The sequence below is a fragment of the Penaeus vannamei genome, chromosome 39 (genome assembly GCF_042767895.1).
Source record: "Penaeus vannamei isolate JL-2024 chromosome 39, ASM4276789v1, whole genome shotgun sequence".
NCBI classification, from domain to species: domain Eukaryota; kingdom Metazoa; phylum Arthropoda; class Malacostraca; order Decapoda; family Penaeidae; genus Penaeus; species Penaeus vannamei.
Genome location: NC_091587.1, coordinates 25,951,058 through 25,963,557, shown reverse-complemented (window position 1 = coordinate 25,963,557; position 12,500 = coordinate 25,951,058). Strand labels below are relative to the sequence as shown.

General features: G+C 38.8%; 4 protein-coding genes across 9 annotated transcripts in view; all 4 read right to left on the bottom strand.

The window, feature by feature from the left end:
• LOC113821117 (pro-resilin-like) overlaps window positions 1-12,500 on the bottom strand; it is a 188,699-nt gene that overhangs the window by 64,830 nt on the left and 111,369 nt on the right. The gene's annotated exons all lie outside the window — the stretch shown is intronic.
• Window positions 611-7,734, bottom strand: LOC113806849 (cuticle protein 7-like). Of its 5 annotated transcripts, none has more exons than XM_070116511.1 (3): window positions 4,250-4,285; window positions 3,915-3,989; window positions 611-1,060 (listed from the first exon to the last, which is right to left on the bottom strand). In XM_070116511.1, exons 1-3 carry the CDS (start codon window positions 4,259-4,261, stop codon window positions 683-685), a joined length of 465 nt encoding a protein of 154 aa, XP_069972612.1. In that variant the 5' UTR covers window positions 4,262-4,285; the 3' UTR covers window positions 611-682. The 5 variants fall into 5 exon arrangements, with proteins under 5 accessions (XP_069972612.1, XP_027213800.1, XP_069972611.1 ...); XM_027357999.2 differs by lacking the exons at window positions 3,915-3,989; window positions 4,250-4,285 and adding exons at window positions 1,218-1,292; window positions 1,393-1,447 and having other exon boundaries at window positions 612-1,060; XM_070116510.1 differs by lacking the exons at window positions 611-1,060; window positions 3,915-3,989; window positions 4,250-4,285 and adding exons at window positions 3,235-3,669; window positions 7,524-7,598; window positions 7,702-7,734.
• LOC138859966 (cuticle protein 7-like) lies at window positions 9,509-10,367 on the bottom strand. The gene is made up of 3 exons (XM_070116513.1): window positions 10,335-10,367; window positions 10,157-10,231; window positions 9,509-9,979 (listed from the first exon to the last, which is right to left on the bottom strand). The coding sequence occupies exons 1-3, from the start codon at window positions 10,344-10,346 to the stop codon at window positions 9,602-9,604; spliced, it is 465 nt and encodes a 154-aa protein (XP_069972614.1). The 5' UTR covers window positions 10,347-10,367; the 3' UTR covers window positions 9,509-9,601.
• The window catches only part of LOC138859965 (cuticle protein 7-like), an 837-nt gene continuing 331 nt past the window's right edge, over window positions 11,995-12,500 (bottom strand). Inside the window, exon 3 of the mRNA XM_070116512.1 lies at window positions 11,995-12,465. Within this exon, the coding sequence (XP_069972613.1) occupies window positions 12,088-12,465 (378 nt within the window). The 3' untranslated portion in view covers window positions 11,995-12,087. The remainder of the gene's footprint in view (window positions 12,466-12,500) is intronic.

The window sequence follows — 12,500 nt, the reverse complement described above, 5'->3', positions numbered from 1 at the left end:
CACAAATACTATATATATATTCATCTCTCTCTCTCTCTCTCTCTCTCTCTCTCTCTCTATATATATATATATATATATATATATATATATATATGTATGTATGTATATATACACATATATACAATTGTGTATGTGTGTTTGCAGACGCATATATATATATATATATATATATATATATATATATATATATATATATATATATATATATATATATATATATATATATATATATATATACATATATATACATGTGTGCGTTTGTGCGTGTGTACGCCGGCATATATATATATATATATATATATATATATATATATATATATATATATATATATATATATATATATATGTATGTATGTATGTATGTATGTCAGTTTTTGAATACATATACATTCACACACATACCCATGCAGTTGTACGCACACATACACACAGTTACATATATAAACGTATATATTACACATAAATATATATAAGTATGATACATTTATATTCATACTGATATTGATAGAGTTGTAATATGCGGTTTAAAGAGCGAAGAGTATTGCGTCTACACTGTACTTGGTAAGGGGGTTATAATGAACTTTTCCTGTAAAAATAATGCATCTTTATTTCGGTATCATCCATAAATATATAGTTTAATACAGCGGTTATTTCATAGCAGCTATAAATACTCAATGCCAAGTTACTGAGGGAACCCGTAGGAGCGCCTGGGGGCGGCATACTGGGGTCGTGGTGGGGTGTACACGGGAGTCTCAACTGACTCGTGGGACTCGGGGGCGGAGTACACGGGTCTGGGGGCCACGTATTCGCGAGACTCCACAGAGTCATAGCGAGCCTCGCCCTCGTACGTCACGTCGGCAACGTATCCGTTGTCGCCGTCCACGTAGTAGGTGACCTTCTGCAGGCGGCCGTCGGGGAGCTGCACGTAGTAGGATCCCTGAGTGTTGTCGCCGTCGCGGGACTCCTGGTGTCCGAAGTCGTTGCCGGAGTCGGAGTCCTTCACAGCCCAGTTGAAGTCGTACTTGGCATCATCATATTCCACTGAGTCTTCGAAAGAACCCTGAAATTTCCAATTCAATCAACTAGTATCAATACTATAACGTTATAATACATTCAGAAGCAACAACAACCATTCACCGAAACGTTTGAAATAAATTACGTTTTGGGAAGTTTCACAAGAAAGTATATCATCTGGTATCCTTATGCCCAACACTCACCTGTGGGGCGCTGTAGGAGTAGGTGGGCAGCTTGTCTGCAGCAGCCACGGCCACCACGCCGAGCAACAAGAGGACCTGCAAGAATGCCAAGGGATTGTAAAAGAAGCCTTTTTGTCTGGAACAATTACACGACTGACATGCATTATACGCCACTCTTGCACCGAATGACACGCACCTTAGTGTTCATTCTGGAGACCTGCTTGACACACAACTGACCACGCAAGCGAACTGAGCGTACTTATACCGCCAGCCGAGTGACGTCACTCCTCTACTCTGTTACATCCGGAAAAAATGGTGCGCTTCTCGCCCTTCGTTTTTCTTTTTTTCTGCCCACCCGTCTCACTCTCTCCCTACTGCCCTCTTTGTCTCCCCACCGCCTTCCTCTCCCCACCCCCTCTCCTCCTACCCCGTCCCCCACATCCCCACCCTGGTCATACCAGCTTGAGGTTCCTGGCTGTGCGTCCTTCTGAATGCCAAGGTCGCGCCGGTTTTCGTCGCAAACCGTCTACTTCTCTCTCCCTCTCTCCCTCTCTCTCACTCTCCCTCTCCTTCCACCCATCACCACCCACTTCACCACCTAAGCCATACCAGATGTAAGTTCTTAGTTGCGTGTCTTCCTGAATGCCACGGCTTCCTTCCAAAACCTTGGTTCGTGTTTTTATTTCCCGATTCGTCACTGCTGTTTGAGGATTTTTTTTTGTGAGTGTGTATTTATTTTTTCTTTCTTTCTTTCTTCTTCCTTTCTATCTTTCTTTTTACATTTTCACTGCTGTTTCTATTCGACACGTTATTACATTTGTACCAGTTTAACATATATATTTATATCATGCTTACCCCTCTTTTTTATCTTACAGTGTTTCGTGTATCTGCGAGCACGCTCGGATTCACTACTGTATGTATGTTCATTCTTTATATATGTGTGTGTGTGTGTGTAAATATATATTCATATATATACATATACAAATTCATGTAATATACTATATACATAAACATATATGATAATATACTCTGTATATATATATATATATTGATTTATATATACAAATATACATGCATACATACAATAAAATGTGTATATTGCATATATTCTGCCTATACCTAGGATATTCAAACACAAATATCTTAACAACGTTTATCTCTCTATATATATATACATATATATATATATATATATATATATATATATATATATATATATATTTATATATATATATATATATACATACATATATATACATAAATACATATATATATATATATATATATATATATATATATATATATATATATACATACATACATATATATGCGCATGTATACACTATATACAGTATGCTTTGTATATATTCTGTATACAATGAAATATGTAGTTTTTATCAATCTTTACACATATATATTTATATGCAATGTACCCATCTTTTTATCTCCCTTTACGTATGTATGTATGTGTCTTGTATATATCTAAATATATGTATGTTTGTATGTGTGTATATGTGCATATGTAGCAAGAAATTAATGGTTTCAGTTTCATTTATTAGTCCTTGGTCATTCCTAGAAAATAAGATAAGAACTTTATGTCAAGCCTGCAGAATTTATGTTCGTTCGCACAGCCTCTTCTACCAAGCCGTTTATGCCACATTTCTTTTAATTCTTTCATCATATATACATGGATGACACATGTCTATATAGACATATGTAGGATATGCATTGATTATTCGTAATTTACCCATTAATTAGGTTTTTAAGTTGCTGTAATCTCTAGGATCTGACTGCAAAAATGCGATGTGTTGGTGAGAGAGTGGATGAGTATGAAATTCCTGTAGCGTTTTCGAAATTTCGTGTATTTTCTCTCTCTCTCTCTCTCTCTCTCTCTCTCTCTCTCTCTCTCTCTCTCTCTCTCTCTCTCTCTCTCTCTCTCTCTCTCTCCTTCTACTTCTTCTTCTTTACTGAGACATCCGTGGGTGGTAAAATATAAATACAATTGGTAGATTATTGTCTTATTGCAAATAATGTCCATAAATAAATAGATACAGTCCGTTCGATGAAACTGGTCATCGGCCTTCGTTGGTCATCCTCACTGAGGGAACCCGTAGGAGCGCCTGGGGGCGGCATACTGGGGTCGTGGTGGGGTGTACACGGGAGTCTCAACTGACTCCTGGGACTCGGGGGCGGAGTACACGGGTCTGGGGGCCACGTATTCGCGAGACTCCACAGAGTCATAGCGAGCCTCGCCCTCGTACGTCACGTCGGCAACGTATCCGTTGTCGCCGTCCACGTAGTAGGTGACCTTCTGCAGGCGGCCGTCGGGGAGCTGCACGTAGTAGGATCCCTGAGTGTTGTCGCCGTCGCGGGACTCCTGGTGGCCGAAGTCGTTGCCGGAGTCGGAGTCCTTCACAGCCCAGTTGAAGTCGTACTTGGCATCATCGTACTCCACTGAGTCCTCGAAAGAGCCCTTTGGAGATGCAAAGAGTACAAGAAAAAAATCACATGAATTAATCTAAAAATTTTACGGTTCAAAATATAGTCATTATAGGTTATAAACAATGAAAAGTAAAATAATTAGCTATTGACATTTTTACAAGTATACTTTGAACAAAGGACTGATACTTCATACTACGAATTCAATGTAGCCTTAACATGTTTGCTATTTGACTCTGGAGGAAATGATAATTTTTGCTCATCTTAATAGACACAAACCTGTGGTGCAGAGTAGGAGTAAGCTGGGAGCTTATCGGCAGCAGCCACGGCCACCAAAGCCAGTGCAATCAGTACCTGTCATGGGAAAATCTTTATATGAGTAAAATACGAATAACCTCAAGTCAAGACTGCTCAAGAAATACATTCTGACAATCAGCACTTGTCAAAAACTTATTTCAGAATTTCTCAAATGACAGATGTTAACGATATAAAGAAATGAGAACACTCATTTCATGACCAATAGTGAGCACATGTCAAAAACAACACTGATTTTATCACTGAAGTTCTAGCCTATTTGCATTAAAATTGACATTTTAACAAGGGAATGGTATTACTTTTGCGTTCATCTCGAATCGGCTTCCGGTGTTGACTGTGGCTCCCTGTCTGGAACGCTCGCTTTTATGCGCAGCCTAATGACGTCACAGGACAGCCCCTCCCTGGATTGCCTTCGAGATGACCCGCTCACCAGTACTGACCTACATGGCTGGCTTTTTGTTTTTCTTTTCCTCCAAGACCGTTTTGGCTTGGCTATTATGGTCAGTTTCTCTTCAGAGACATTTATGAATAATATTGCACTTATTACATCAATTACATATGCATATCTATATATCCATACAGGTCTTTGTGTACGTGTGTGTCTGCATAAATACATGCATACACATACACACTCACACATTAGTATACATATTTATACATATATGTGTACATTTATGAGTATGTATATTATGTGTGTGTGTTCTTAGATTAAATAGATTAAGATAAATATACATGGGTGAATGTATATTTATGTGTGTGTTCATATATACAAATGTATGTTTGTATATAAACGCAAACAGACACGTATATACACATAATCTGTATATATGGATGTGTGTATGTGGGTGTGGGTGTGTGTTTGGATGCGTATGAATAAATAAATAAACATATATGTGTGTGTGTGTGTGTGCGTGTGTGCGTGTGCGCATGCATGCATGTATGAATGCATATTCATATATTTGTGTGTGTGTGTATGCAAACATACATATACAAATGTATTATATATATATATATATATATATATATATATATATATATATATATATATATATATATTGTATAATAAAAATATGTGTAAACATTCTTCCTCTGCTAATACTTTACCCACTTTTCCCTCTGCAGGTTTTTTTTCGGTATGAAGTACCAGCAGGTTTTTGTCGAGAGAATGAGTATAAAAAGAGAAAGAAGCAGCATTGAAACAGCAGGGCAGTGTAACGTAAAAATGCTTATTAGCTTCCTATGTGAGACATAGTATATTTATGTATATTTGTGCAATATTTTGAAAGCACATTAATCCACTGATTCTATATATATATATATATATATATATATATATATATATATATATATATATATATATATATATATATATATATATATATATATGTGTGTGTGTGTGTGTGTGTGTGTGTGTGTGTGTGTGTGTGTGTGTGTGTGTGTGTATGTATATATACATATATATATTGTCTATTTCTAATTTGTTATAGACATTTCTCGACAGATTTTCTGCGCTTCAAATATTCTAAAATTTTATTTCCACACGGAATTCGCCGTTAATGATTCGCCGTTTATGACCTCAGCTGTTGACAGGAGATAATTATAAGTAATCATCAATCGGTAATCGCAAGCCGCAATTGTCATCTCCATTCTTCTTTACTTCTTAAGTTTTCTTCCTTTCCGATCCCATGTTGATTTGAGGTAAATCGCTCTGTCATTTACCAGAATCATGCCACTTGTGCGCTAGGCTGTTCTATCGTGTTAGAGCTTAACTGTAACTCTAATTATGTAGTAAAATACCAATTTTGCCCAGTTCTCTATTATATACCAAAACCACTTTTAAGCTTAGCCATTTCACTTTGCTAAATCACTGCTGTATCTCTCATTATAAAAAAGGTTAGTAATATGGTATGTCGACACCTCGAGGAAAAGCAGTGTCACACCAATGCAATGTGTCTTTCAACTGACGTTTGCATTCTGCAATTCAGTGTAGTCTTGAAGATACGAGAGGGTTTGGGGTCATTGCAGCAGATTAAGTATGCCCGGAATCAATTGTTTCAATAAGAATTTTGATTGGACAGAGAGGAGTCTGTTTAATATCAACACAAACAGAGTAAGGTAGACACCAGTTCATTTGGGGCCAGAGCCAGGGAGGTCTGTGCAATACTTATATGTAGACATGTCAGCCGTAGTGTGACTAAAATCATACATAGTGAGCAAAATGGTATTGGTACTCAGATGAAAAATTAGAATGTCGAAAAAAAATTTAAACCTCAAAGCAGACATTGTTTCTGTGTGGTACAGTTCCTATACAGAAAATGTACCTAACACACAACCATTACATTTCTGCTGAACTATTTTGAGACAGTTTGACATTCTCGAAGATGATAACGGCGAAGCTATCTTGTGTATTTTTCTGCTTGTTACGTATTACAGTTAACGAGGCCAAGAGTAAATGAGCTTACTTCATAATGGAAAAACCTATTCTGTGTGTATATTAAAAGATTCTTGAAACTACTCAGTTTTCTGTTAATGTGTGGCCAGAACACATAAATTTGCTTGCTGGCATTAGTAAATCACTGAACCCTCGAAAATAGATACTTAAAACTATATATAAATAAAATGGTTTTCTAAGCACATTTATAAGATACTTGTGACAAAGAATCATAATGTAGTCTCATGGGCCAAAGAATGGATGTTCCGTTTACAAAATTTATCAAATGTTGACGTGGACATACATGCGCATGGGTGTGTATATGTATTTATGTAAGTGGTGGTATGAAGTCAAGAATGGAGAGTGGAGTATGTATGAATGACACCATTTTTCTAAGGATATATCAGTATGCTTTCACAGCTCACAGAATAATTTGTATCCTTTTCCCCTTCTCTTTCCTTTGTATTTACTTATATTTTGTACACACTTATTATCACTGGGTGATAGAATACACGAATGTTTCATTGAACATTTAATTAATTCAGTGTCCATAAATAAATAGATACATTCCGTTCGGTGTAACTGGTCATGGGCTTTGGTTATCCTTCCTCACTGAGGGAACCCGTAGGAGCGCCTGGGGGCGGCATACTGGGGTCGTGGTGGGGTGTACACGGGAGTCTCAACTGACTCGTGGGACTCGGGGGCGGAGTACACGGGTCTGGGGGCCACGTATTCGCGAGACTCCACGGAGTCATAGCGAGCCTCGCCCTCGTACGTCACGTCGGCAACGTATCCGTTGTCGCCGTCCACGTAGTAGGTGACTTTCTGCAGGCGGCCGTCGGGGAGCTGCACGTAGTAGGATCCCTGAGTGTTGTCGCCGTCGCGGGACTCCTGGTGGCCGAAGTCGTTGCCGGAGTCGGAGTCCTTGACAGCCCAGTTGAAGTCGTACTTGGCATCATCGTACTCCACTGAGTCTTCGAAAGAACCCTGAAATTTCCAATTCAATCAACTAGTATCAATACTATAACGTTATAATACATTCAGAAGCAACAAAAAACTCACTGAAATGTTTGAAATAAATTACGTTTTGGGAAGTTTCCCAACAAAGTATATCATTGGGCTTCCTTATGCCCAACACTCACCTGTGGGGCGCTGTAGGAGTAGGTGGGCAGCTTATCTGCAGCAGCCACGGCCACCACGCCGAGCAACAAGAGGACCTGCAAGAACGTCATGGGATTGTAAAAGAAGCCTTATTGTCGTCTGGAATAATTACACGACTGACATGCATTATACGCCACTCTTGCACCGAATGGCACGCACCTTAGTGTTCATTCTGGAGACCTGCTTGACACACAACTGACCACGCAAGCGAACCGAGCGTACTTATACCGCCAGCCGAGTGACGTCACTCCTCTACTCTGTTACATCCGGAAAAATGGTGCGCTTCTCGCCCTTCGTTTTTCTTTTTTTCTGCCCACCCGTCTCACTCTCTCCCCACTGCCCTCTTTGTCTCCCCACCGCCTTCCTCTCCCCACCCCCTCTCCTCCTACCCCGTCCCCCACATCCCCACCCAGGTCATACCAGCTTGAGGTTCCTGGCTGTGCGTCCTCCTGAATGCCAAGGTCGCGCTTGTTTTCGTCGCAAACCGTCTACTTCTCTCTCCCTCTCTCCCTCTCTCCCTCTCCTTCCACTCATCACCACCCACTTCACCACCTAAGCCATACCAGATGTAAGTTCTTAGTTGCGTGTCTTCCTGAATGTCACGGCTTCCTTCCAAAACCTTGGTTTGTGTTGTTCTTTTCCGATTCGTCACTGCTGTTTGAGGATTTTTTTTTTTTTTTATCTTTCTTCTTTTCTTTCTTTCTTCTTTTCTTTCTTCTTTTCTTTCTTTCTTCTTTTCTTTCTTCTTTTCTTTCTTTCTTTTTACATTTTCACTGCTGTTTCTATTCGACACGTTATTACATTTGTACCAGTTTAACATATATATTTATATCATGCTTACCCCTCTTTTTTATCTTACAGTGTTTCGTGTATCTGCGAGCACGCTCGGATTCACTACTGTATGTATGTTCATTCTTTATATATGTGTGTGTGTGTGTGTAAATATATATTCATATATATACATATACAAATTCATGTAATATACTATATACATAAACATATATGATAATATACTCTGTATATATATATATATATATTGATTTATATATACAAATATACATGCATACATACAATAAAATGTGTATATTGCATATATTCTGCCTATACCTAGGATATTCAAACACAAATATCTTAACAACGTTTATCTCTCTCTATATATATATACATATATATATATATATATATATATATATATATATATATATATATATATATACATACATATATATACATAAATACATATATATATATATATATATATATATATATATATATATACATACATACATATATATGCGCATGAATACACTATATACAGTATGCTTTGTATATATTCTGTATACAATGAAATACGTAGTTTTTTATCAATCTTTACACATATATATTTATATGCAATGTGCCCATCTTTTTATCTCCCTTTACGTACGTATGTATGTGTCCTGTATATATCTAAATATATGTATGTTTGTATGTGTGTATATGTGCATATGTAGCAAGAAATTAATGGTTTCAGTTTAATTTATTAGTCCCTGGCCATTCCTAGAAAATAAGATAAGAACTTTATGTCAAGCCTTCAGAATTTATGTTCGTTCGCACAGCCTCTTCTACCAAGCCGTTTATGCCACATTTCTTTTAATTCTTTCATCATATACACATGGATGACACACGTCTATATAGACATATGTAGGATATGCATTGATTATTCGTAATTTATCCATTAATTAGGTTTTTAAGTTGCTGTAATCTCTAGGATCTGACTGCAAAAATGCGATGTGTTGGTGAGAGAGTGGATGAGTATGAAATTCCTGTAGCGTTTTCGAAATTTCGTGTATTTTCTCTCTCTCTCTCTCTCTCTCTCTCTCTCTCTCTCTCTCTCTCTCTCTCTCTCTCTCTCTCTCTCTCTCTCTCTCTCTCCTTCTTTTAGTTCTTTACTGAGACATCCGTCGGTGGTAAAATATAAATACAATTGGTAGATTATTGTTTTATTGCAAATAATGTCCATAAATAAATAGATACATTCCGTTCGGTGTAACTGGTCATGGGCTTTGGTTATCCTTCCCTACTGAGGGAACCCGTAGGAGCGCCTGGGGGCGGCATACTGGGGTCGTGGTGGGGTGTACACGGGAGTCTCAACTGACTCGTGGGACTCGGGGGCGGAGTACACGGGTCTGGGGGCCACGTATTCGCGAGACTCCACAGAGTCATAGCGAGCCTCGCCCTCGTACGTCACGTCGGCAACGTATCCGTTGTCGCCGTCCACGTAGTAGGTGACCTTCTGCAGGCGGCCGTCGGGGAGCTGCACGTAGTAGGACCCCTGAGTGTCGTCGCCGTCGCGGGACTCCTGGTGTCCGAAGTCGTTGCCGGAGTCGGAGTCCTTCACAGCCCAGTTGAAGTCGTACTTGGCATCATCGTACTCCACTGAGTCTTCGAAAGAACCCTGAAATATACACATTTCCAGTTCAAGCAATATTTAGTATTTATACTATAACGATATAGTACTGTCAAAAACAGGGTAATTAGCAATAATTATTCAATGAAACGTTAGAGAGAAATGACGATATGGGAAGTTTCCCATAAAAGTATATCATCGGGCATCCTTATGCCCAACACTCACCTGTGGGGCGCTGTAGGAGTAGGTGGGCAGCTTATCTGCAGCAGCCACGGCCACCACGCCGAGCAACAAGAGGACCTGCAAGAACGTCAAAGGATTGTAAAAGAAGCCTTATTGTTGTCTGGAATAATTACACGACTGACATGTATTATACGCCACTCTTGCACCGAATGGCACGCACCTTAGTGTTCATTCTGGAGACCTGTTTGACACACAACTGACCACGCAAGTGAACCGAGCGTACTTATACCGCCAGCCGAGTGACGTCACTCCTCTACTCTGTTACATCCGGAAAAAATGGTGCGCTTCTCGCCATTCGTTTTTCTTTTTTTCTGCCCACCCGTCTCGCTCTCTCCCCACTGCCCTCTTTGTCTCCCCACTGCCTTCCTCTCCCCACCCCCTCTCCTCCTACCCCCTCCCCCACGTCCCCACCCTGGTCATACCAGCTTGAGGTTCCTGGCTGTGCGTCCTCCTGAATGCCAAGGTCGCGCCGGTTTTCGTCGCAAACCGTCTACTTCTCTCTCCCTCTCTCCCTCTCTCTCATTCTCCCTCTCCTTCCACCCACCACCACCCACTTCACCACCTAAGCCATACCAGATGTAAGTTCTTAGTTGCGTGTCTTCCTGAATGTCACGGCTTCCTTCCAAAACCTTGGTTCGTGTTTTTATTTCCCGATTCGTCACTGCTGTTTGAGGATTTTTTTTGTGTGTGTGTATTTATTTTTTCTTTCTTTCTTTCTTCTTCCTTTCTATCTTTCTTTTTATATTTTCACTGCTGTTTCTATTCGACACGTTATTACATTTGTACCAGTTTAACATATATATTTATATCATGCTTACCCCTCTTTTTTATCTTACAGTGTTTCGTGTATCTGCGAGCACGCTCGGATTCACTACTGTATGTATGTTCATTCTTTATATATGTGTGTGTGTGTGTGTAAATATATATTCATAAATATACATATACAAATTCATGTAATATACTATATACATAAACATATATGATAATATACTCTGTATATATATATTGATTTATATATACAAATATACATGCATACATACAATAAAATGTGTATATTGCATATATTCTGCCTATACCTAGGATATTCAAACACAAATATCTTAACAACGTTTATCTCTCTATATATATATACATATATATATATATATATATATATATATATATATATATATATATATATATATATATGTATATACATACATATATATACATAAATATATATATATATATATATATATATATATATATATATATATATACATACATACATACATATATATGCGCATGTATACACTATATACAGTATGCTTTGTATATATTCTGTATACAATGAAATATGTAGTTTTTATCAATCTTTACACATATATATGTACCCATCTTTTTATCTCCCTTTACGTATGTATGTATGTGTCTTGTATATATCTAAATATATGTATGTTTGTATGTGTGTATATGTGCATGTGTAGCAAGAAATGAATGTTTTCAGTTTCATTTATTAGTCCTTGGTCATTCCTGGAAAACAAGATAAGAACATTATGTCAAGCCTTCAGAATTTATGTTCGTTCGCACAGCCTCTTCTACCAAGCCGTTTATGCCACATTTCTTTTAATTCTTTCATCATATACACATGGATGACACATGTCTATATAAACATATGTAGGTTATGCATTGTTTATTCGTAATTTATCCATTAATTAGGTTTTTAAGTTACTAGGATTTACTAGGATAAATCTCTAGGATTTTTTTCTTTCTTTCTTTTCTTTCTTTCTTTTCTTTTCTTTTTTACTGAGACATCCGTGGGTGGTAAAATATAAATACAATTGGTAGATTATTGTTTTATTGCAAATAATGTCCATAAATAAATAGATACATTCCGTTCGGCGTAACAGGTCATGGGCTTTGGTTATCCTTCCTCACTGAGGGAACCCGTAGGAGCGCCTGGGGGCGGCATACTGGGGTCGTGGTGGGGTGTACACGGGAGCCTCAACTGACTCCTGGGACTCGGGGGCGGAGTACACGGGTCTGGGGGCCACGTATTCGCGAGACTCCACAGAGTCATAGCGAGCCTCGCCCTCGTACGTCACGTCGGCAACGTATCCGTTGTCGCCGTCCACGTAGTAGGTGACCTTCTGCAGGCGGCCGTCGGGGAGCTGCACGTAGTAGGATCCCTGAGTGTTGTCGCCGTCGCGGGACTCCTGGTGTCCGAAGTCGTTGCCGGAGTCGGAGTCCTTCACAGCCCAGTTGAAGTCGTACTTGGCATCATCGTACTCCACTGAGTCCTCGAAAGATCCCTAGGGAGATAAGAATTTACAAATCTATAAGCAAA